At 43.1% G+C, this 24,376-nt stretch overlaps 1 protein-coding gene across 5 annotated transcripts in view; it reads right to left on the bottom strand.

Moving 5' to 3' along the window:
- syne1b (spectrin repeat containing, nuclear envelope 1b) overlaps positions 1 to 23,759 on the bottom strand; it is a 106,089-nt gene extending 82,330 nt beyond the window's left edge. For 2 of the 5 annotated variants that reach the window (XM_086049666.1, XM_086049672.1), the window contains exons 1-17: positions 17,068 to 17,379; positions 15,356 to 15,417; positions 12,039 to 12,134; positions 10,853 to 10,936; positions 9,318 to 9,410; positions 8,460 to 8,626; positions 7,598 to 7,794; positions 7,267 to 7,376; positions 6,107 to 6,139; positions 5,156 to 5,263; positions 4,937 to 5,074; positions 4,662 to 4,826; positions 3,170 to 3,282; positions 2,915 to 3,083; positions 2,745 to 2,841; positions 1,667 to 1,687; positions 789 to 991 (exon numbers count right to left, since the gene is read on the bottom strand). In XM_086049666.1, coding sequence (XP_085905792.1) covers positions 789 to 991; positions 1,667 to 1,687; positions 2,745 to 2,841; positions 2,915 to 3,083; positions 3,170 to 3,282; positions 4,662 to 4,826; positions 4,937 to 5,074; positions 5,156 to 5,263; positions 6,107 to 6,139; positions 7,267 to 7,376; positions 7,598 to 7,794; positions 8,460 to 8,626; positions 9,318 to 9,410; positions 10,853 to 10,936; positions 12,039 to 12,134; positions 15,356 to 15,417; positions 17,068 to 17,143 — 1,932 coding nt within the window. In that variant the 5' untranslated portion in view covers positions 17,144 to 17,379. Of the gene's footprint in view, positions 1 to 788; positions 992 to 1,666; positions 1,688 to 2,744; positions 2,842 to 2,914; positions 3,084 to 3,169; positions 3,283 to 4,661; positions 4,827 to 4,936; positions 5,075 to 5,155; positions 5,264 to 6,106; positions 6,140 to 7,266; positions 7,377 to 7,597; positions 7,795 to 8,459; positions 8,627 to 9,317; positions 9,411 to 10,852; positions 10,937 to 12,038; positions 12,135 to 15,355; positions 15,418 to 17,067; positions 17,380 to 22,883; positions 23,084 to 23,706 lie in introns of those variants that run through there. The other 3 variants (XM_086049667.1, XM_086049668.1, XM_086049670.1) reach the window with 3 other exon arrangements.
- Positions 23,760 to 24,376: the final 617 nt, after the last annotated feature.

Below are 24,376 nucleotides of genomic sequence, written 5' to 3'. Positions count from 1 at the left end.
TCTGGCATCTTCGTGAAACTATGTGGAAGTAAAATACGGAGCTTTCTTTGGAAAAAAATTAGCGCTTTGCCACCACATTGTGGTATCTTGGTACCAAGGAACTTTGTTGAAGTGAGTTGAGGGGTTCTAATTTCCAAAAGGTAGTGCTTTGCTGCTGCTATCTTGTGGCATCATATGTATTTGCCATTGGTGGCAGGGTTGGTCACTTTCCTCCACCAATATCTGAGGAACACTACTTGGGCCCGACCGATGTCTTTTCAAGGCTGATGCCGAAATTTGGCAGGATAAAATTCCGATGACCAATTAATTGGTCGATAAATTTGAAAAAATATACAATGATTAAAGTCACTCCTTTTTGGTTCGGTAACACGTAAAACAGTAAAGATGGCAATTACGGGCAGAACATTTGACTGTTTTACATAAGTTTTTACAGCAAAGAAAAAAATCATCAAAAATCTGACAACTTTTTGGGGGGGGCGTGTTTGATTGTTATTACCTTTATTTTATGTGGTAATGTGTTAATCTCTTATTTAAGGGGCAAAAATTGGCAAAAAAAACAACAAGATCTGCTCATTTTTTCACGTTTCAAAAGAACTAATACTGACCAGCCGATTAATCGGGCCCTACATTTTACTACACATACTTTTAGTGACATTTTGCTTTGGTGGCGTGCCATGAGGTTCTTCTAATGTAAAATACATGCCTGGAGTCCTGGAGCACAACAAAAACGCTACGTTTCGCTCAGCAATCCCCAAAACAACTTGTTTTCAGGCCAGCCGCATACTTACACGCTTGGCGGCCTCGGGCTGGTTGAGCATGTGCTCGGCGTCCTCCAGCCAGGCCTGCAGAGCCGCCACCGTGCTGCTGTACTTCTCCCAGTTGGAGATGACCTCCTCCAGCATGCTCCGAACGCTGCGCACCTCCAGCGCCAGGTTCTTCCACTGAGCCGTGGCGTCGCCAAGGAATATGCTCACGCCCTCCGTTTCGTCAACTATGTACGTCAAGTTTGATGAGACAAAGCATGCGGAAAATGTCACTTGCTGTCCATCAATTCATTTTCTATACAGCGTATCATCATTAGGGTCGTTCTGTGCAATTAATCGAAGTTTGATTCCCATTCCGATTATTACACTTTTTTCACAAAATTGGCATAATCGTAAAAAAACGATTATTATGCATTTATACCTAACGCACTATGAAATCATACTTGAATTTATACATCTGCACCTTTTATATTTTATAATAAAAATTTTTATCAAATTTGTTTGGTCCAAAAGGAACTGACATAATTACAGTGTTTTATGTGTAAACATTTTCTTGTACCAAAAAATAAATGATCGTTTGAATAATCGTGATTTCAATTATTACCAAAATAATCGTGATTAATATTTTTTTCATAATCGAGCGGCCCTAGTCACGAGTGAACTGACTGTTGGCAAGGGGACGATAGTACGCCCTGGACTGCTCAACGGTCAGTGGCAAGGCACAAGAGTTCGCACTCACCCGAGATGCCAAGAAGCCAAAATTCAATTCCTTTTTTTTTTTTTTTTTTTTTTCTTGTTAGTTCAGTGTCATCAAGTATGAACATGAACAGAATTATGTGTGGTGTTGAGAAAAGAAGCAAGTTGCAATGGCAAAGATGCTATTCTCTCTTTTTGGGACTTACCTTTGGTACAGGTCTTAGACCCTAAAACATGAAATGATCATCTGTTTATTACAATGCCAACATCAATATGCAATACAGAACTCACAGCAAATTAGCGATATTGGGATTTCGGGTGAAATTTCACGATGTACATAGAGTGCACTATTACGTTAACAAGTGAACTTCCACGCCGCTAATAAATCCTCGTCGTTGTGACAGACAGAGCATGCTATCATGGAGGTTGAGATTGAGGACAAATGAGTTTGACAGCGAATGACCCAAATTGAACAACTACCATGGCAACGGTTGGTGTGGAACAAGTTGGTGATGTCATCAAACGCAGTCACGTTTCACGCATTCACACATTTGGGATATTCATCCTGAGAGTTCACCCGAAAGCACGACAACCCAAAGTCATGACATATATTTGTCATTACAATGGAGCCTTGAGAATTTGTTTAATCCATATTCGTAATTCAATCACTCAGCCTTCAAAAAAAAAAAAAAAAAACATTTTTGTTATGCTTTTTTTTTTTAAATGAGAAAAACTGCTCTCTATAATATTGTATTTTATAAAATAAATACAATAATGAGAAAGGAATTCATTCAATTCAACGGCCATTTATCCGCTGCCTTGGCCACCTGGGGGCAGTACAGGACAGACAGACGGATATCGTGCACGTGGACGTCTGTACAATATAGAAGTCTCAGCTCTTCCCAGTGGATTAAGAATATATTACAGTAAGTACTGCTATAATTAATGTCTAAATGTGTTGCTGCCCCATTTGTTTTCAGGTATTGGTCACGTAAAGGGATATATAGCCGTTTCCCATAATGTGTTAGCATTAGCGCTAGGCTAGCAACCTGAATTAATTGTCTTTTGTTTTATGTTTAGGTTGACAGTAAACGTCAACTGGGAGTGGCATTAAACAGCTTGAAGTCTTTTTGGGATGAATTGCTTGCACTTTCAAGTCAACGCAAAAAAAACAAACAAAAAAAACAACATTTCAACACAATGGCTCGTATCTTGAAAAACTCGTATGTCGGGTCACTTATTTCTCAAGGCACCACTGTATTATGTGCGATAAAAGAGACTAACTTGAACTGTCAGACTTGACATAGACGTCCGCTGCTTGCTTGAGTGCCGAAAAGAGGATCTCGTACTGCTCGAAGAACCTGTGGCCCTCAATGAACGTCTGGAAGAATAAAAGTCCAAAACGTAACCATTTGCACCGTGCCTCCGTAACGGCGACCATACGTCAAACTCACGAGGTAACTCTGCAACAGGAGCTCCACCGAGTCCCGCCTGCCGTATTTAACGATCCAGGACTTGAGTTTGGACTCTGCCAACAGTAGAAAGGCCATCAGCCGATACTTCATCTCCCAGAATTCCAGTTTGATCAAGTGGCCGTGCGATGACGTGGACACAAAATTGAACCTGCATATTGCAAACAGGCTTGATTTTTTTTTCCCCCCTCCTTCTCTATAGTTGGAGGCCACGTTTCCAGATGCCGGGAGACGTACCGTTCGGCCATATCTTGGAGCTGTTCCGGCGGAACCGGGACGCCGTTGACCGATCTGTCTCGGTGGATCTGCTGGAAGGGTTGCCGGTGCGACTCCAGGTTTTTTAACACCTCCTGAAACAGTCAAACAGAGAGAGTGTGATTTATGATTTTGGATTGTGATTATGGTTGAATATAATTCTGATAACCGATTAATTGAAAGAATATGCATTTAATCAAGTAACTTGTTGTTTTGGGCCTTTAATGCTTGTAACAACATAGATATGAATCGCAGGCACAACATTTGACAGTTGTACAACACTTTGAATGCTTGTTTAAATATTATCTTTGTCTCATTCTGTAATGTGTTAATATGTAAAAAAAAAAAAAATCTGCAGAAATCTGCAAAAATTGGCCAATTTTGCTGATTTCAAAAGGGCTCATATCTGTAGATTAAATTGGCCGGCCGATTAATCGGTCGGGCCTGAGTAAAGAGGAGATATTAGCAAAATGAGAGATGACAGGGACAATGGAAACTATGTCATTTTATAATTGAATGCCAGAAACAAAAATTATCAAGACATATTATCCAAGCAGCAATGAAATTTTGAAGCTTCTAAATCAGGGCCCGCCAAACTTTTTGAAAACTGAGAGCTACTTTTTCGTTACTGATTAGTGCGAATGACTTTCAGCTTGATACACATTTCTGAAATAACAAATTTGCTCAAATTACCTTTAACAATATTATTATTGCATGCTATTTTTTTAGTAATGACAATATTGATGAATGTGAAGACACTGATCCCCTTTATATTTCAATTAGGACACATAAATGTCAATATGCAACACTTCGAGAAATCTCTGCCCATTCCAAGAAAATCACAATGTCCCCTGACTGGTGAGCTATTTTTAGAACAGGCATCAGATAGCCCCCAAGGAGCCCATGAGTAGCTCGCGAGCACCACACGAGTGACCCCTGTTCAGCGCTGACTTGGAGACAGTCACAAGAAGGAGTCATGCCTTATTAGTTGTGATGGACAAATGAAGCTTCATGAAGCACTTGTGATAACCTCTAGGTGGCACTGTCGGCTTAAAGATGCGGTGGAAATTTTTAGACATTTCCATTGCACTGGCCTTCATCTTTAAACCAAGACCGCCATCTTAAGGAGGAAAAAACATCACAGGTGCTTCATGAAGCTTTGTTTTCCCATCACTGCTTATTAGCCATGACAAAACTTCTTTCAATTCATTGTGAGAATTATTATTTTTTTTTTTTTAAGACCCAGACGTTTACTTGAGACTAGTATGAAATGTGTGTCTGGATATGTCCCATTCAATCGCTTCAAACTTTATTTTGCGCTGGAATAAGGAGGTCTCCACCACGTTTATGCCTGTTGTCAAACGCCACCCAGGGTGAGTGAGCCCTTTGGAGTGGAATCGCAATGGAGTAAATCGGGCCCGTAGAATCACCTCCTTTCAAATGAGCCTGAGACCAAAAAGCAAGGCAAGCTGACCTTGTGCTGCTCCAGTTTCCTGTGGAGAGCATTGGCCGTCTCCTCGTGAGCGTGCTGGATGGGAACGTCCTCCCTCAGGGCCATCTCGGCTCTGTGCAGCCAAGCCCCGATCACGCCCAGAGGACCCGGCAATGACTTGTCCAGGTGGATGTGCCAGTCCAGCAGCTGCAATTGACAACCGCAAAAAAGAATTCTCCATCAAAACAAGTCCGAGTTTTGCTGCGCGAAGCCTGGAAATGTTCCCCTTTGTACGTCTTCGACAAAATCCTCCCCACCCGGATGGACACGCGATCCCACGCCTGCTTGACCAGAGCCTGGTCCACAGACAGCTTCCCGTCCTTGTGGAGCGGTTGCAGCAGCGGATCCGTCTGCTTCTTCTTCATCTCGTACTGTACGCGGAAGTTCTTGAAGGCCTGGAGCAAAAGACAACGCAGCTAGGACTCGCGGACCGACGTGGCGGGCGACAAGGTTTCCTGAGCATCGACTGTAGGTACCTGATACTTGTCTGTGAGGTTGCCCTCGGACGCCTGGGCCCTCAGCACATCTCTCTCCAGCTGGTCCAGGAACACCTTCAGCTCCCTCAGCATCTTGCGCTCCTCCCTCTGTCAAGTTGCGCGAGAGGATCAACAAACGTTCAGCCCGCTTTTCATCACTGGCATTCTGTTAATACAGCGCGTCCAGAAGAAGTTTTTTTTTTTTTTACTTTTGCTTTTTGAATTCAGTTTGTTTCAATTTGTTTTTTTTTGTTTTTTATTACAGATGGGCAAGTACCGATACCAGGTATGGGCATCGGGCCGATACCTAGGCCTATTTCGAGGTATTGGTACGCCCGGCGGTGGCCAATACCGGTATCGGCTGCCCTATTGTGACCTTTTTTACAGTTCGGAACTAGAAAATAGAGGAACAGAAAATTGGCATTAATTTCATGCAATTTTAAGGAAAGTTAGTCTATGTGGATGTATAGGTTTTTTCTTTAAAATTATCTGTCTTTTTTGGGGGGGGGGCGGGGGGGTTTGATGTATCAAAAGTACTACTGGTATCGGAGCTTGGTATCAGTATCTGTGAATTCCACAATTCCAATTTGTCCGCCAATATGTATCACCGCGGGCAACTTTGCTACGGACCTAAAATGAGCAAATTGTCTGGAATGACTTTTTGCTCAATGAGACTTTAGTTTTCGTTTTTCTAAAAAAAATAGCACAAATCAGAAAAATACGCTTTTTTCTCTTTGTCATTTATGGGTGTTGTGCGTGTAATGTGGAGGGGGAAAAAAAGAATTGAATCGATTTTGGAAAAAAGGCTGTCAACATAGCTGCGCCGTAAATGCTCTGTTTAGAGAGAACATTTCAGAAACCCACCAAAGGTAGGATTAGTGAGGAAACAGCACACGTTTGAGGCTTAAGGACCGAAAAGGTAGCGAATGCCAGTGAGAGAGCCCAACATACCTCAAGCATTTGCTCTATGTCTTGCGGGGCAAACTATCCGGGGAAGGCGGCAAAGCACACAAAAGAGACGCATCAGGACAAAAAGGCATTGGAGGAACAACGCCGGGCGGAGAAGACGGACGGCATGCATCCCATCGCTCACCTGAGGCACGGGAACTGACAGCGCACAGGTCGGAATGGAGCCGAGGCGCGGCTTTAATGTGCGCACGAAGCGGATGGAGAAATCAAACGACAAGCTCGGTGATGGTGGCAAGTAAAATTGCCGTCGTGGGCATGCGGCGAGATCAAAGCATGCGCGCGGCGCTAAAGCTCGGGCAGCGCTCGTTTGCACACGACTTGAAACGAGCGATCTCACACACAAATAAGGCAACTAGGACGTTTCGATACTGAGATGCAGCTTGAAAGAAGACAGCAAAGATTGACGGTAGGCATACACCCACACATATACGGAGGTTGACTTACACATTTAATTTGTAACAATTTAGTCATATCTCAAATCCATTTCCACCACTGAAACGATTCAAAATGCCATTACGCTGTTCCAGCCCCCCACAATTTTTTTTTTTGTAATGTGCTTTTAATGAGTAAATATAGCACTGTATTGTTTAAAAATATGATACCATACGATAAGGCAAATAAATAAATAGAGTGTTATGACTGTACGTACTTTACTACTTGCGCGTGCCCGTAAGGGGCGTGGCCTACTGAGTGACACCAAGGGTTGAAATCGGGTTGGCTGGTTAGTTCAGCGTGAGCGTGTTGGTGTGCGCTGTGGCCTACAACAGCTTCTTGTATTTGTGCGTTGTGGCTATAATGCTCGATAAAAGAATCGGCGACGAGACCGCGGTACTTGCATCGTCGAATGAAACTGTAACAGCTACGGTATTCTTGCCATGTGACGTGGAAAAAATGAACTGGAATATGCACCCGGTATTGCTTAACTCAGTGCCATTGACGAATTTACTTGTCTTTACTTGCACATTGACCAAATTGAAACCGCCCCAAATGCGTCAGGTCTGAGACTATACACAAGGGGCCACATTTACTTCCGTGCATTCTAAGTCGCATTTGTTTTTGCCTTTGACTTTTTCTGTTTGTGTTGACGTGCTGCCTTTGAAGTCAACCGCTGGCTGCGTCAACACGAGCTTCACACCAGCTACCTCGTCGTGCTGTCCCCCGGCTTCCGAGTGGTGAGGGTTGGGGTAGTGCTTGAGGAACTGCGCCACGTACGTCATGATGGACTTCTCATCTGGCTTGTCGACGTCTACGTCTGCCAAGTGAAACAAACAATCAACAAACAGGATTGATCTCCAGCAGTGGTTCCCAAACTGAGGTGAAAATCAGGCCATGAAAATTAGGTTGAATTGTCCTTGAAATGAGGTCATTCCATGGCAATTAGGGGTTGACGCGGTAGTTTTGTTCGGAAAATTGATATCGCTCCCTGGGACAAAACAAATGGAGAACTCTTGAAAACAACACACTCCCAAACACCTTCTGGATCCAGCAGACGAGGGATGCCCAGCTCGTTCTCCGCTAGCGCGAAGGCCTCCTCCAGATTCTCCTTGTTGCCCCTGCGGCGCACCGCCTGCATGTCGACCAGGTCAGGCCGGATGGCGTGCACCACCGACTGGAACGCGACTCCATCGCGCCAACTCGCACCAAAATCCTTCACCTCAAATCCGTGATGCCTGGGAAAGATTAAGAGGGTGACTGGTGCCGTTCAAAGACATTTTTTTACCATGATGTCACACATACTTCCGGGTGGCAAAAGCTCAAGTGAGCTCCGACTGCACCATTAGAAAATCAACCCGTACGTGTCATTTGACCAAGACGGAGCGATTGAGAAAACGGGCTTAATGGCTTCGAGACGAAAATTGCCTGAAAGATTGACCTGATGGCCGCCGTAATTTACATTTTCAACAGGTAAATCGATTCAAAAATAGACGCTGGTCATTGAGGGACTGGCTCATGAACCGACTTTTCTGTTGCTAGCATGCCGGAGAGCTGACGTTTGTTAGCCGGCCTAGCCATTATGTTTTACGTCTAAATTACTCTAAGGCAACGCAAGCAAACATTTGAGACATGCCTGTGAGAAAATGTCATCCACAAACCCGATGGTTTGATTCTCAGTCGGTCTCTTTAGAAGACAATTTACGACATCTACTCGATTTAGCCCCCTCGCTCACAGGTTCCGCTGGATTGCTGTCGATTTTTTTTTTTTTTTTTAAAGAACTCAAAAAAGGCCAAAACCTTTTGGGGTATATCTGGCGGTGCAATTCAAATTCAAGTCGGCGGTACTCACTCGTGAGTTGCCCTACACAAACATTACGAAAAGGTCTGCCGTTGGACATACTTGGCGGCGGTGCACTGCACCCATCTGAGGAGCGCCTTCTTGGCGTTGCCCTGAAACTTGACCACTTTTCTCTTCATGGGAGGACTTCCTGTTTCGGAGCTCTCCACTGAGGAGTTGCTTGCGGACAAGGCCTGGAGGGCTGGAAGGTTGCTGGTCAACTCCTCAATCTGAAGAGGGAAAAAGATGTTTGGAGGCGTTATCTATATCAAACTTCAGGTACTCTGGTCCCTGCTGCAGTATATTGCAGATTATTTTTGATCTGTTGCGCAAATCAATGCTATATTTCAACGGCTACGTTTACATGGACACATTGATTCGGATTAAAAGACTGTGATCAGAATAAAAATGCTTCATGTACACGCCCAATTCGGAATATTCTGTCCCGATCAAGCCCATTCCGATCAAGATTTTATTCCGAACAAGAGGGGTGGTTTATATGACGATTGATAATCCGATCGGCACGCATGGAAACGCTTATTCCGAAATCTCGGAAGAAATCGTCGTTACCGTGCACGTTTGTGTCGTCGGTATACGCGTTTCTGTTATTGCCGGAAGCCAGGAGAAGCAGAGCAAGCAAAAGACAGAAATGGATGGCCCGTTGTTTTGTTGACACAGAAGTCGCTACGGCTTCCTCTTCTACTACTCTTTCCGGTACATTTGGTTAATCTGCGCATGTCAAAATAATTTGTTCCGATCTAAAGTGTGATGGATGAACACACAAATCCGAATCGCATCAATATTTTTAGTGTCCATGAAAACAGTGCATCCGATCATAATTTTAATCTCAATTCTGATCAGATTAAAGACGTTTTGTCCATGTAAACGTAGCCAAAGAATTCAAATCGGGCTTCGCCGTACCTGGAAATAGAGGATAACGGTCCATATCAACCCGAGGACGATGGATGGTCGTCCGTCTGCGATGTCCGTAGCGTGAATGTTCACCAGTTTGATCTGAAACAAAAGCCGGGCATCAATTATTCCCTGCAGATAGCTCTAATTGCTAATGCCTCGAAAAAAATGCCTCTCGCGTTTAACGTGGTTTCAAATGATATCTCAAGCTTCAAAATTGGAACTTTGACGTGCAAGACAAAAAAAATTACAAGACATGACAGGAACAATCGGTGGGTAACCGGCACAAGCTAGCAGCTCTTATTATATTAGCTATTCCAGTTCGGATATGCTAACTCAGTCAGCATTGATCAAACTCGATTTGCACCCCAACATCTGTGGTAAGTACAGTAAGAACATTAACCCCAGGATTTTAGACCTGACAAACTCCACATTGAGTTACAGTATCGTTGCCTCGAGTGATACTAGCTTGTCCAGATGCTTACAATGTGTTCCTTTTCAAGAAGGAAAAGCAGATGTAAGCACAGCAAACGTGAATCGGAGAACATATCAAAGGGGACCTTTTATGAAAAAGAGACTTTTTAATGGCGCATATACAAATAGTTGGGCCTCTGGAGTTCCTGTCCAGCCATCAAATGTGAAATTCAACCACATCGTTCTTTCGTGAGCTGCCTATTTCCGGATGTTTGTCTGTGAGTCAGCTGTTCTGAATTGCAATGTGGCAATGTGTCTGCTGCATGCACCACATACACGGATCGGCAAGTGCTGCCTCCGCCGGAGCAAATAAAATCCGTGCTTTGGTGGTCTCTATTGGGGCCGGTGCTAGCTGTTATGCTACGGCAAGACGAGATGTTCTTCTGGAGATATTATTAGCCCGCTGTGATGTCACAATCAGGACAAAATCTGAACTGCTCGCCCATACACACATTTACAGAAATAAACAACTCAAGATTTACTGGGTTGTTTAATTTCACCCTTGATGGCTGGGTGGGCACGGCAGGGACAGAGCTATTGGTATGCAAACATTTACAATATCTACTTTTCATGATATTGTCCCCTTTGAAGAGAGAAAAGCACAGCAAAGATGAATCGTAAAAAACATGTTATCGTTTGGCTGGAAGACAGCAATTTCTTTAAAAAAAGAGCTGAATGGTAAATTGGTTGGCAAATTTCATGCCGTCGTGCATCAATTGGAAAGAAAGCAAACGGTTGCCGAGTGCTTTTGCCGGCGCGACTGACCGGTGATCCTTGATACCGACACTGAGAGCACACGTGATGGGAGGAAGATCACAACAAAATGTAAGTGTCTGTCCTGGGGAGGGGGGCGGGGGGGTTGGGGGGGGGGGGGGACAAGTGGAAAGTGGGACACGCTCGGCGCAGTCATAAAGGATTCCGAGATGGAGATCACGTAACTACCAGCTGCTCTCCTCTCTGAATGTTGACCACATCAGCACTCGAGGCACCTTGCAGATGCTGACAAATAGCGCCACTTTTGCCGGCGCGAGAAGTTTTTTTTATCGTTTAAAGGAGCGCCAAATGCTTACCTTCCTGCCCTCCAGGAATTTGAGCGCAGTGCCGATGTTGGAAACCCAGTGGATCCTCTTGAGTTGGCGGCCTTGCTCCGAGGGCTAGTGAAGTCCAGATAGTACATCGTAAAGAAACAGTTCTCAATTTTTCTTCCATCAAGTACCGTCTCCAAAAAATGTTGCGCTCCAAATATCGCCACTTTGATCGACATTCATATGAAGTGGCGTAGTGGAAAAACAAGACAGGTTGTATTCTGAAAGGTATATAAATATAGGAAAATAGAAACTGTCCTCAAACATGGATTCAATTCAAATGTATTGTACATAGAAATTAGCCACAAATGATTCAAAAAAATATCTATCTATCTTTGACATTCAACACAAATGCATTGAACTCAAAAGTTAAATACAATTGAACTGTAATTCAGGCAGTGATTCTTTCCCGTATCACTAGAGGGCGCTGGCATTCCTCGTCCCACACTTTGAGAATGTAATAAACGTAATAATCATGATACTAAAAGAAATGTAAACAAACAAAAACCATTGTTGCATACCCCGAAATTATTGAAAAATGTTTTATTTTGAGTACAAAAAATAACGTATATACTCTTTGTCATTTGAAATTGTAAACCCAGTCAAATTTTACTTGTGACCAGCCCATAATATAACTTAAAATGTGACGTATTCAATAGTGGAGGCACCACATTCAAATATTAATCCAATAAATTAGAGGCTTTGTTACCAATTATTTCCCTTTGAGCCTTTTTCCGAAATTTCTCCATAACAACATTCAAATTCCTGATTTTGATTCCTTTTCTTCTTGCCCACAACTCACAGAAACACACAATCCTAAAAGCCTGTACCCATTACCTGTACCGTACTTAAATAGTAAATGATGGCAAAAGTTAATTTCTTGTCAGGTAATATTACCAGGTTTTTCCGGTGTATAAGGCGCACTTAAAATCATTTAAAGTACGCCTTATAACCAGGTGTGCCTTATGGACGGATGATGATTGAAGTTGAATAAAGTTTGACTATTTGCTGTACTGGTTTGTTTCCCTTAACATGCGCTTACACGCTTTATAACCTGGTGCGCCTTATAGTCCGAAAAATACGGCATTCAAAATCTGAGGTAGAACTGACTCTGGGACAATTCTGAGGTTTTCTCATGTATGAAAAAAAAAAATGCAGAAAGTCTACTTACAAGTCTTTGACCGGACAGCACTTCCAACAGAGCCAAGAGCTTCACCCCATCTTTAATGTCCTCAAAAAGATCGTTGACTTCTAGCGGTGGTTTATGCTACAAGACAAGACAACAAGATGACAGACTGGAGTGTCCTCAATGCGAGACGAACGCTTCCGCGCCGCCTCTGCTGACTCATTTGGGCTGCATGTGAAAGGACATTGATATGCTAAACCGTCGCCAGCGCGGCCAGGCCCGTCCAAATGCTGCTAGTGACAAACAGGCTTGTTAGCAACGAGCGCCCCGGACCTCCCCGCTGCCGCAAAGATGGTCCCGTTCCCTTGGCGATGGCTCGACGCCCGGATCTTGAGTCCGCGATCGAGTTCCTCTAACCCACCGCGCGCTGTCTCCGGATTTCACATGGGCACATTGACAGGCGGCTGAGCACCGCGAGCCTCGCGGATGAGAATTTATTCAGCGGTGCTAAGCTTTAATGAAAAGGCTCTTTTCTTGGCGGCGTTGACCAGACGCCTCACCACTCAGTTGGCTGGCCTATGCAGGGCGAGGAGTGTGAAGACGTCTGCTCGAGAGTTCTGCACGTGAATACATAAGCACAATCGCCTCAGGGTGGCGCATCCGGAATTAGCGTGTGGCGCCCTTCCAACCATTTTCTATAGCGCTTATCCTCATTCGGATCGCCGCTGAGCTGGAGCCGATCCCAGCTGACCTTGGGCGAGAGACGGTGATGCACCCTCGACTGCTTGCCAACCGATCGCAGGGCACTTAAAGCGGAAGTCAACCCAAACGGGTTTTTTTTTTCAAGAATGTGCTCTATGCAGGCCCACTAGTTGGAACACAGCATTCTGATTAATATTGCGTTTGTGGAATAAGAGTTAAGCCAACAAAATCCACCCGTCTCTGGGGGCGGCCATTTTGTCACTTCTGTTGCCTGACAATGACATCACACACCCTCAGGGCTCAGATAACGACCACTCATAGCTCAGCTTGAGAAAACAGGCGAGCCGATATTTGGCTTTTTGACAAATATCGGCACCTGCCTTTTTTAAAACTCTCCTGGCCGATAATAAATCAATTTAAAACTGTGGAAATCAAAACAAAGATATGTAAAAGTTTAACATTTCTGTCATTTTGAATTTTTCATTTACTGTAGAAAACTTACATGGAGCTATTGTTTAAGTTTCCCTTTAGATTTTGATGCCAACATTTTCCTTTTCACTGAAAATGAGTATCGGCTCCAAATATCGGTTATCTGCCCCCTTGACTATTAATAATTGGTATCGGCCCTGAAAAAAGCATATCGGTCTGTTTCTAGTCCGAGCACAAGTATCGACCCTAAACTAGCAAAAAATATATATTTTTTTAGGCATCAGTAATTCAAAAAGTTTGAAGCTCAGTCTGTACTTATGACCGCTGAAAGCCAATCACGTTACTCTACGTGAAATCCAGACATGGTTGTTGACCAAACCACCCTTGTAGAAGACGCAATCTAAACATACTATAAAGACGGTCGGACTGCATACGAAGCCAAGACCTCGTCACTTAGCCTGCTACTCATCCTCCTGTCCTGGGAAAATCATCGACCGACCCCGGGAAGGACGTCAGAGTAGGGGAAAAAAAAACTGTGGGGAGCAGCGGAAAAAAGGATCATGTCATTCAAAGCGAGAGAAAACAGATACAGAGATGAGCGGAAAACGGAGACGGCTGAGGAAATGGATGTCGGATGAACTGTTCGACCACCCCCCCAACCCCCAGCCCCCCAGCTTTTACTTTAATTGCAGGAGTGTGCAATTCCTGCTCACAATTTCTACTGCAGAACACAAACTATTTGATAACCCTCCACTGCGATATGGATATTTTGTCCCACAACCTACGATGCAATAGAAGTGAGGCCTCATTGACGCAGCATGCATTTCGGTGCGATTAGTATGCAAGCAGCGCACCCCAGACAGCACCATTTCTAATGAGCTCTGCCTTCACATTCTTCAACTGTCATAAGCGTGGGCACCACAATCCCAAAACGAGACAATTCGATTCACTTTCTCTGGTGTTATTTAAGGGTCACACTTGAAGTGAGGCAGCCTGCGCAAACAGTAGGCGCTATTTCTGAAGCCAATCGAGGACAGCCTGCGGGGAAATGTCCTGGCCCCGTTGTTCTCCATCTGCATCACTCTGCACGTACTCGCTCACAACATACACCCCCCTCCACCACCACCACCGACCCCCCCGACGTCAGCACAGTCCGGTACAGCCGACATATTTTTGCAAAAAAAAAACTCCAGTCACGATTCGTCCCATCTCACCACTCCAGAGGGCCGGATCTTCACCCGCCGCGGACATAACAAAAAGACGCGCGAGGTCATTATTTACAGTCGTTTAGCCACGACGGCGCCATTATTAGCGGCCATCACAAGCGGTGGGATCACGCGCAAGCCGTAAAACGTTCCACTCTGGCGTCTCTCTTGTGGGCCGCGTGGAAACGCTTTGCGAGGCAGGGAGATGCCGCCAATTTGCCGCGTTTGAGTCGTGACAGTCTGCCTTTGCCTTTCACGCGGAGCCCAGCAACGCAGGGTATGGACATAACTGTGTGAGTTTTCAACACACCGGAAGAAGTTACAACTTCGCACGGCTGGTACACGTGAAGCTTTTGGTGAACGGCTCGTTCAAGATTGGCAGTAAAATAATGGCGGCCACACAAAATATTGACACTTTTTGGCACAATTTGGACATTTTCACATACGGGTGTACTCACTTTTGTTGCCAGGCGTTCAAACACGATCGAGTAATTTTGGACATTTTCACATACGGGTGTACTCACTTTTGTTGCCAGGCGTTCAAACACGATCGAGTAATTTTGGCGTGGAAAGTCAATTATATATACGCAGAGGTGGGCATTTCACACAATTTTGCTGCTCTGCCATTCGTCATCGGCCAGGGTACTCGTCCGTCATTTGTCATTCCGTCATTTTTAGTGACGAACTGAATTGTAATCGGCCGTCCATTTGTCAGTCCGTCGGTTAGTCCGTTGCTCCGTCAGTCGCACCCCCAAAAAAAAAAAACGTCAGAAAATTAGCAGTAATGCTAATGCTCAAAATGTTGTACGGTTTGTCCGTACTGTTGTAAACCGAGGACCCCCGCATTGATTTTCCACTAACTGCCCGCATCCCACCCACGATCCGTGAGTTGGAATTACGCCAAACAGCAACCTGGGAAAAAAGCCATCGTCGACGAGCGGCGTAAAAGGGGCTTTTGTGAGCCCCGTCGCCAACGAGTAGGAGGTGCGAGAATCAACGTACGGCCATGATGGGTCAGACTCTTACCTTAGCCAAGTGAGAGTTGATCCATTTGGTGAAGGTTCTCTTCTGCACAGCTTCTTGCTCATCTGCAAACAGAAGAAGAAGACGCGTCGGAATGAGGCGAGGGCATCATGCGCGCTGTAATAAACTCTGCCTGGCCAACGCGGTGCAAATCAATCGATAGCAATCAGGTTCCATTGCGAGAGCGGCTGCCATGCAATATTACTAACGATTGGTTTGAGTCACTCAATCGTGGAAAATACCTGAGCGTCTCGGGGTGCTTTCGCACCTTTGGCTTCTTTGACGGCTTTGTAAACTTGCTACTTGGTCTCCCGCGTAAGGTTTGGCACCTTTTTGACCAAATGAAGCAAAGCGTCACAACAACCCCCATGTGGCTGATTTGGCCTTTTTTTTTTTTTTTTTTTTTTTAAGACCAAAGAATGTCAACAGGCTTTTTGAATCATTAAAAAGACAATCCATCCGATTATCGTCCGTCACACAGTGGATTGAAAAGGTGATGCTATCAGACAGCGTCTTCCATGACAAAAGCGAGCTTTTTGGTAAGTCGCATCTTTTTATTACGTGTGGTGATGTCAATTCGCACGTCTGTTTGTGTTAATGGATCTGCGTATGAGTTTGATTCTCATGTACAGGCCTGGTATGCTCCTGGCAAACCTCCTTTCCCCGTGCTTGTGTTGCTATCACCGTAGGCATGCTTCTTCCTCATTTTCACTTCCTCATTTTTTGTTATGGTCTTCACTTCGTTTTACCCCCCACTTTTCGGTGCACTTTTTGCCAAAAAAGCTGTTGCTTTTTTTTTTCGAATTGAACCGTTATCTTTGTTCTCATCGTTTTGAACAAAGTCATCAATCCATCCGTTCGTTTTTCTTGACCGCTTGTTCCGATTGGGGTTGCGTGCGGGTGAGCTGCAGAGGCACGATACACACTGGCGTGATGGACAGCTGATCCCAGGAGACATATAGACAAACAACCACTCATAAGTAATTACGAGTGAAGAGTCCTCACTTGCATGTTTTTGAAATGTGGAGCACGAGGAGCACACGGCAACGCCACACAGGAAGGCCGCAGCGGGGGATTGAAACTCTAAACTAACCACTAACTCACCGTGCAGCCCTGCACCTGAACCGGTGGATCAGAAATTCGGCCTTGAGAGATTGTGAACTTAACAGCATGCGAGTGAAAGATGGAAGAGTCCTACGTTTGATGATGCTCTTTGCATCACCGGGGGTAGCATGACGCAGCTTTATATCCCACTACGAATGACAGCCCTGACGGACAAGCCCTCTGTCCGTCCGTCCGTCCGTCCGTCCGTCCTGGCACAATGTAAGGTGAATTAGCTACCAGGGAGCATTGCAGCAGCAACCCTGCAGCAGTGCCAACCCGCTGTGCATACGCCGGTCTCGAAAAGAGGTCACGCCAGGAGATTACTGGCAGCCTCCTTTGTGGTTCTATTAATGCGACCACAAGGCCCCTTGTGCATTATGCAGCAGCTTTGGGGTTTTTTTTTTTCTTCACTCCAATCCAATCCAAGCAACTCCTCGGAGAGACAGCAGTCACGCTCACAAGGCGCCACCACGCCAGTGCCGAGCACTCGGTCGACGATAGGCACGGGATGCCCGCTGGAGCGTCAACAGATGCGGCGCGCATCCATCCGCCAATTAAAATGCACTTTCCTCTAATTGTAGCCCCACACAGAGGAGACAGCCTGGACTTACCCCGCAGATACTGAAAGAATCCCGTCACCAGATTCAAGGAGGTCGTCCCGGCGCAAACGTCCTTGTAGTGAGCCATTCGACAGACCCATGTGTCAAAGGAGCAACATCCACAGTGGGTTCCCTCGACCTCCCCCCCCCCCCCCGCCCCCGCCCCCTCCCCAAAGCAGGAAGCTGCGCGGAAAAAGAGCTGGCTGGAGATGCCCTCTCACACGCACACTCTCACACACTCACGCATTCCCGAACGGTTGATTTACAATCCCATCCTTCCCCGTCGCCGTGGCGTTCCCATCCAGAGGAGCCATGGATGTGGATGCACACAGACACCTCCCCCCCACCCCCCCGCTGCACCGCGGTGTCATCATCACGGCACCGCCGTCAAGAGGCTGGCTACACATCAGCGGCTCGGCCAATCAGCAGCAAGCAGGCAGGGGGAAGGAGATGACGATGTCACGTGGTTTGGTTCACTGAGAGGCTCCTTTGGCTAATCCTCCGAGACTGATACCTCACACGACCACCACACATGATTGCGGCCCAAAAAAAAAAAAAGAAAATCAACATACAAAAAAATGACTCATTTAAATTCGACGTATAATTCTGATGAATCAGTATCTAGAATCAAGTTAATATACATGTTTTATTTACTTTGACACGTGACTATCTGAAAACTAACTTTTTTTATTTTAAATTTTAATTAATAATTGATATTAATAAGAAGCTATGTCAAACCAGTTTATCATTTGAAATATGAAATTATAAAGGAAGACGTTTTTGATACAAAAACAGCAAATTGACAAAAACAGTAGCTGCAGCTACTCAACTCTCTACTTTTTATTGATTAAAATGAGACATACTTGAAAAAAATGGGTTGCTAGCATATTACATCATATTTGCCTGGTTCATGTTTAAATGTTTTTGGAAAACAATTTAAAAGCAAAAACCAAAAAACAAGCAGATTCTTTTTTTTTTACTGATTTGACAAATATGACTTGGGTAATTATGCAATTAGGCTAGCGAAATGATACTCAATTTTAATTCATAATTAGCTAATTATTTGATCATCCACCATCAGGTATAATGTCGAGGAAAAAAAAAATCATATACTTGTTAATTATGTTACAAAATCATTTTGGAGCTTTTGTTCAAATTAGGCATACATCTGTATCCAATACATCTCTAAATATATCTTTAATAAAGTATAAATAAGTCTCATAATAATTTAGTCTATATTGATAAAGTAATTTGTGAATTAAACTCATAATGAAGAAATCAAAATGCATGAAGTATTCTATTTTTGCTATACTACATTTATTTATTACATATATTGTGAAATTAATATAATTCTATTCTTGGGGCATTGAATGAAGTCTCTAGAGTCCTCTTTTTTTCCCCCATTTAAACTAAATTGAACTCAATTGAAAACAACGTAAAAAGCTCAATAATTAATTGATATGGCGGCTAGTCCACCATCTGCTCCCACTCTGCCATTGTGACAGCAAATGAGACCCAACCCCCAACAAACCACCGCGGGATTCCCCCCTGTAGTACTTACTCTGCTTATTCCCTCGTCACTTAGGGTTACGTCACTCTTGCGCATATAACACAATAGTGACAGAGTGCATGACAGCATTTAGGGGGGGAGGGGGAGAAAAAAAAACGTGTTTATTTTCAAGACCACCGGTGAGCTAAAAGCTTTTCTGCTAAAAATAGATCAGAGCTGCTGATTCTATTATTGGTGCTCTGTACACAGATGCTGCCACTGGGCCACAAAAACTATCGAAGGGGAAAAATGAGAAACGCCCCCAAATCCCGAGATTTGATTCGATTTTTTGGGAGTTGTAACGCTCACAAGATAAAGTTGTAACGTTACAAGAAAAAGCTGCAAAGTTGGGAAGTGGAATACTAAGAAATGAAAAGATTGTACCAGTATAGGTGAGAATAGATAAGTCACCAACATATTTGTACGTTTATTCTTATAAGTAAGAATAAAGTCGTAGAAATTCTAGATAAAAGATGTTAAAAAAAAGTGTGTTGTAATTTCACGGGGAAAAAGTCAGAATGTTCCAAGAATAAAGTTCATGTAATATTACGAGAGGTCGCTATGTTATAAGATTAAAGTGTAATATTATGATAAAAAAAAAACTCTTGTAATTAGAGATAGACGAGTACCGATACCAGGTTAGGGTTATCCAAAATTTTAGGATCAGGAAGTAGACGAATAGAAAATACCATTAATGTCATGAAAGGAAATTTGCTATACTGTATTGATAAATATATAGGTCCATTGCTTTTTGGGGGGACATTTTCTGTATCAAAAGTACCAGTGGTATCTGTGGTTGGTATCGGACGACTCAAGAATTGAGAACTCGTACTGGTATTGGTCTGAAGAAAAGTGGTATTGAACATCCCGATTTTAGAAAAAAGTTGTTATGTTTCAGTTGTAACACTGCTTGAGTAAAGTTGTAATTTTACAAGAAAGGTAAGGAAATGTTCAAAGAATCAAGTCGTAATATTATGAGAATATGACCAGAATATTTGAGAAAAGGCCATAATGTTATGCCAATTAAGAAATATTACAAGAAAAAAAAGTTGTAACATTCCAACGATAGTGTTGAACATTTACGGGAAAAGGCCGGTGAATAAAGTCGTAATATCACGACAATATCGTCACAATACAATGAGAAAGTTCTTAATATTATGAGGAAAACAGTCGTAACTTTCTGAGAATGAAGTCATAATATTATATGAAAAGGCTGCAACATTACTAGAATAAAGTTGTAAATTTATGGGAAAAGGTCCTAGCATTCCAAGAACAAAGTCGTAATATAATGAAGATATAGTCGTAAAGTTCTGAGTATAAAGTTGTAATATTACAGGGAAAAGTTTGAAAAATTGTGCCGGACAATACACTCATAATATTCCGAAAACATTCCATAATATTCTGAGGAAAAAGTGGGAATATTGTGCAAGAATAAAGTTGTAACGTAATATAAAAAGTCGTAACACTGTGAGAAAAAAACTTCATGAGAAACGGTCATAGTATTCCGAGAATAAAATTTAAACGTAACAAGAATGCAGACATAATATCATGTGAAAACGTCGTAATATGAGAGAAAAAAATGCCGTAATGTTTTGAGAAATACATTGTCACATTATAGGAAAACGTAAGAATTAAATTGAAAACTTCCAAGATAAGGCCGTAGTTTTCCCACAATAGTCGTAACATTACGACATTCCAGTCATATTATTTGGAGGAAAAAGTTGTATCGTGAGAAGAACGACGTCATAATATGACGATATGTTTTCTTTCCTAATTCACATAATAGTCTGCAATCGTGTTTAATAACAAACCCAACCACAACGGCATGGACCACTTAAGGTGATCTCAGAACAAATGAGACGGGCTCTCGCTCTCGCTCGCTCGCTCACTCACTCGGCTGCTGCGGATCCATTAGGTCCTTTCGTGCACAGCCGCTTCCGTTTTGCTTCTGAAATGACCGTCCACTCTCTTCGCCGACATTGACAAAGAGAAGAGGAGAGGTCAGGCTCCAGATCAGGCGCTTAGCCCAGCACATGTTGCTGACACTGGAGTGATGATGTCACACACGCCATAATATACGCAACTTCTATTTTTTGGGGGGTTAAAACAGTTAAATTGGACTTCAAATTTAATTTGTTCTATTTTAAGTTTGCTGCCTTGAAATTTTGAGCTCACGCAACTTTTTTTTTTTTTCACAGTGCAGACGTTATGGAAAAATATTCACAGCATTTCAGTTTTTCCACATTTTGTTATGTTACAGAGTTATTCCAAAATTCCTTTAAAAAAAATCTCAACCTCCCCCCATTATGCCGACAGGAAAAAGGCCTTATAATTGTTTTCAACTTTATTAAAAGTGCGGAAAGGTGTGAAGCCTGTGGATATACAGTGCTTCACTTTTTTTCCACATTTTCTGGGGGTTTACAGCCTTACTCCAAAATGGATTACATTTGTTTACATGTAAATGGTTTTAGGGAAATGTTTGCTTTTTTTGGTCAAAAATAGAAAAATATATGTGTAAAAAAAAAAGGGGGGAACCCTCTTCTGTATTCACTGTGTTTCACTTTTTCTAAAAAGTATTGACTAGTAAAAGTATTGAAGTATTGACACTTGACTTTTTCCACACTATTACAGCATTATTCCAAAATGGATGAATTTAGTTTTCCCCTCAAAATTCTACCAGCATAGAGACAACAAGGAAAAGACTTGTTTTTTAATTTTTTTTCAAATTTATTAAAAATAGAAAAATGAAATGTGGGGAAAAAAAAGAACGCCTGTGAACAGTTCGTGCGTGTGGAAAGCATTCACATCGCATCACTTTTGTAACTATGTTATAGCCGTACTGCAAAATTGATTTTTTTTTTTTTTAAATCCCTCTCAAAATTCTACACACAGCGCTCATAATGACAAAATATTTCATCTTATTCTAATCTTAATTACTCTTTAAGGCTGCTTGACAGTCATGCAGAGAGAACAGATCATGTTTGCGGAGCGACAGTGTCTCCTTGTGGTATTTTAGAGCTACTGCAGGGATGAATAAAGCCTTGGGTGTTTTGGTTTTGCTCATATCCAGTTCCAGCGTTACTCCATGTTGGGCTCATACCAAAAAATGGCTGCCTTGTCCTCAAATGAAGCCTAATCCCAGATGACTTTGGGACGAGAGGTAAGGCACACCCTGGACTGGTCGCCAGCCAATAACAGGGCACGTATAGACAAACAAGCATTCACATTAATTCACATTAATCAAGCGGCCACTTGGTGGGTGGTCGGGGGCCACATGCGGGCGTTGGACCACCGGTTGCCCATCACTGTCAAGAGTAATAAAAGACTCTAAATTGTCCAAAGGGGTGAACATGAATATGAATTCTTGTTTATCAATGTGACTGGCTTGGTGACCAGTCCAGGGTGTGCCCCGCTTGTCTCAAAGACAGCTGGGATAGGTACCAGTTCACCCGCAAATTAAGCGAGGCATTGAGGCGGGGGGGGGGGACTTCACACTTGTAGAGAATGACAAGTCACCCTAGTCTACTGAGGAAACATTTGTGGTTATGGTGCTAAAGTGCTGGCCCTGTTTCTGCTTTGACTTGTTTCCTGTGCAAACCTCGCCTGAATTCAAAACCGCGTTAAATTTGTCACGACATGACGACAAACTGTTTGCTCCATACAGACAAAAAAAAAAAAAAAAAAAATTAGAACATGCCTATGCATTTGACGCAACTGTGATACTCTTGGAGAAGGAGTTTTCACCTATTAGACTGACTTTCACTCTGCTGCTTTGACATGAGGTGAAAGGGTGACTGTAGCGAAGATGCCCATCTTGGCAAAGTGAGCATGTCAGTGCCTATCAATTGACAAAAACAAGATACCCTTGGATTCGGATTTTTCATCTACCGGACTAACTGTCACGGCAAAGTTAACGCATCAATACGAGTGCATTCTTTCAACACTGATACTGTTGAAGGGGGAATTTTCAGCTATTGGAATGACTTTCACTCAGCCACTTAGACCAAAAGGTGACAGCGGTGAGGTTCCGCAGTGTGACAAAGTTAGCAGATCCATACTACGCATCACTACAACGTTGATACGCTGGGAGCAGGAGTTTTCCACGTCTCTGTTCTACTGTGGATGTGTGTGCGTGCGTGTTAGAGTGACTTGAGACTGGCCCGCAGCCCAGCCACTGAATCAGCAGCACACCCCTTTGCAGCAGTAGCACAGCAGAACACACACACACACACACACACTCGCACATGTAGTTCAAGTCAATAATAAGACAGACACTCACCCTGCAGTTTTTGCATTACATTAGCGATGTCCGCACATCCTGTGACACGACGCCTCGGACAAGCCATGACGTTGGCTGTGAGAGTGTGTGTGAGAGAGTGTCAGTGTAAGTGTGTGTGATCGTGAGTGTGTGTCGCCTGTGATGCCCCTGTTACGTCACGGGCTCCACCGTCCAATGGCTGCGCTTCCTCCGTTCATGGCCTGCGGCAGACAAATGTTTGTCATTCATTGCAATGATATACATTTTAACAGGGTGACTAACAAATGAAATTGTGAAGCAGACATTTTTAAAGATGTTAGTTAGTAAATTGTCCGGTTTGGACTTAAAGTTTGATTTAAAATATAAAATAACGTTTAAAAAAATACAGCTGGACATATTAGTTTTTTTTTTTTTGTCAATTCCATAGTAAAACGTGCGGCAACAGTTATTTCCTGAAGTAAAGTTGTTGAATTCGTGTTTGTACTTTTAGCAGTCTTGTTTAGTGTACGTTTACTTTGCCACTTCTGCTGTACACAATAATAAAGATGGCAGGTGCACCGTAACGAATTGTAATGTTGAACCATGTTAGAGGACAGCAAAACGAGTTAAATCGACCATTAACTTTAATGCCGATTCATGAGGAACTAGCTTCACTCATTAGCATCCATTAAAGGAAAAAAAAAAAACTTCTCGAATGATGACGTTGTTGTAGAAGTTTACGCGCACAAACAACGACATACAAACGGCACTTGAATGGAGTCGACGCTCCAAAAAACATCCTTTACGTGTTTTACACGACAGAACATAGAAACAAGGGACACAATCGTCAAGGTTTAGTTCTTACTGCGTTCGGATTCGTCTAGCTGGCTCGTGCTGATTTGCAAACCGGAAGTGAGAGTATGTTGCCCGGTTGCTATGGTAACGTGGCGGAAGAAAGAGAAGGGGGGGAAAAAAGAGAAGGCAGTGTAAAATAGATTTGCTTTTTTTTTACATCATTATTTATAACATCAGATTCTTTACAATGTAACTGTCCAAATATCGTTCATAAGAGTCAACACAAAAATATTGCGCAGTATAACATTGCACTGAACCTTTGTTTACAGTAAACAAATCCGGCTTTTTTTCCAAACTAACAAACTTACCTCACAATATACATCAATAATCGTGCTCACAGATGTACATTATCATATGAAGCTACATCATTACTTTCTGTAGGTGTAAAACGCAGGACGATAGAGGACTGAGACAATATATCATCTCTTTCTTGTCTCTTCAGCAAAAAATTAGGCTCAGCTTGAAACACTTTTTGTTTTCACTTCTTTCAAATTTTCACAGTGTTAAATACAATCGTGTGCCACCACCAAGTGGCCAAAAGTGGATTTGTATCCCAAAATGAAGAACAAAACTGAGTTGTAATTGGACAAAAAAATAATTTGGCAGGTATTTTCCACTTGTTATTTTTCACAAATTCACTTACTGTAAAGCTCACTAAACTGTTCATTGAAACAGCCACA

This window comes from Filicampus tigris, chromosome 13 (assembly GCF_054856515.1).
Source record: "Filicampus tigris isolate MCC_2025a chromosome 13, RoL_Ftig_1.0, whole genome shotgun sequence".
In the NCBI taxonomy this organism is placed as follows: domain Eukaryota; kingdom Metazoa; phylum Chordata; class Actinopteri; order Syngnathiformes; family Syngnathidae; genus Filicampus; species Filicampus tigris.
Note: the sequence above shows the minus strand (reverse complement) of the source record. Positions and strands in the feature narration are given on the sequence as shown.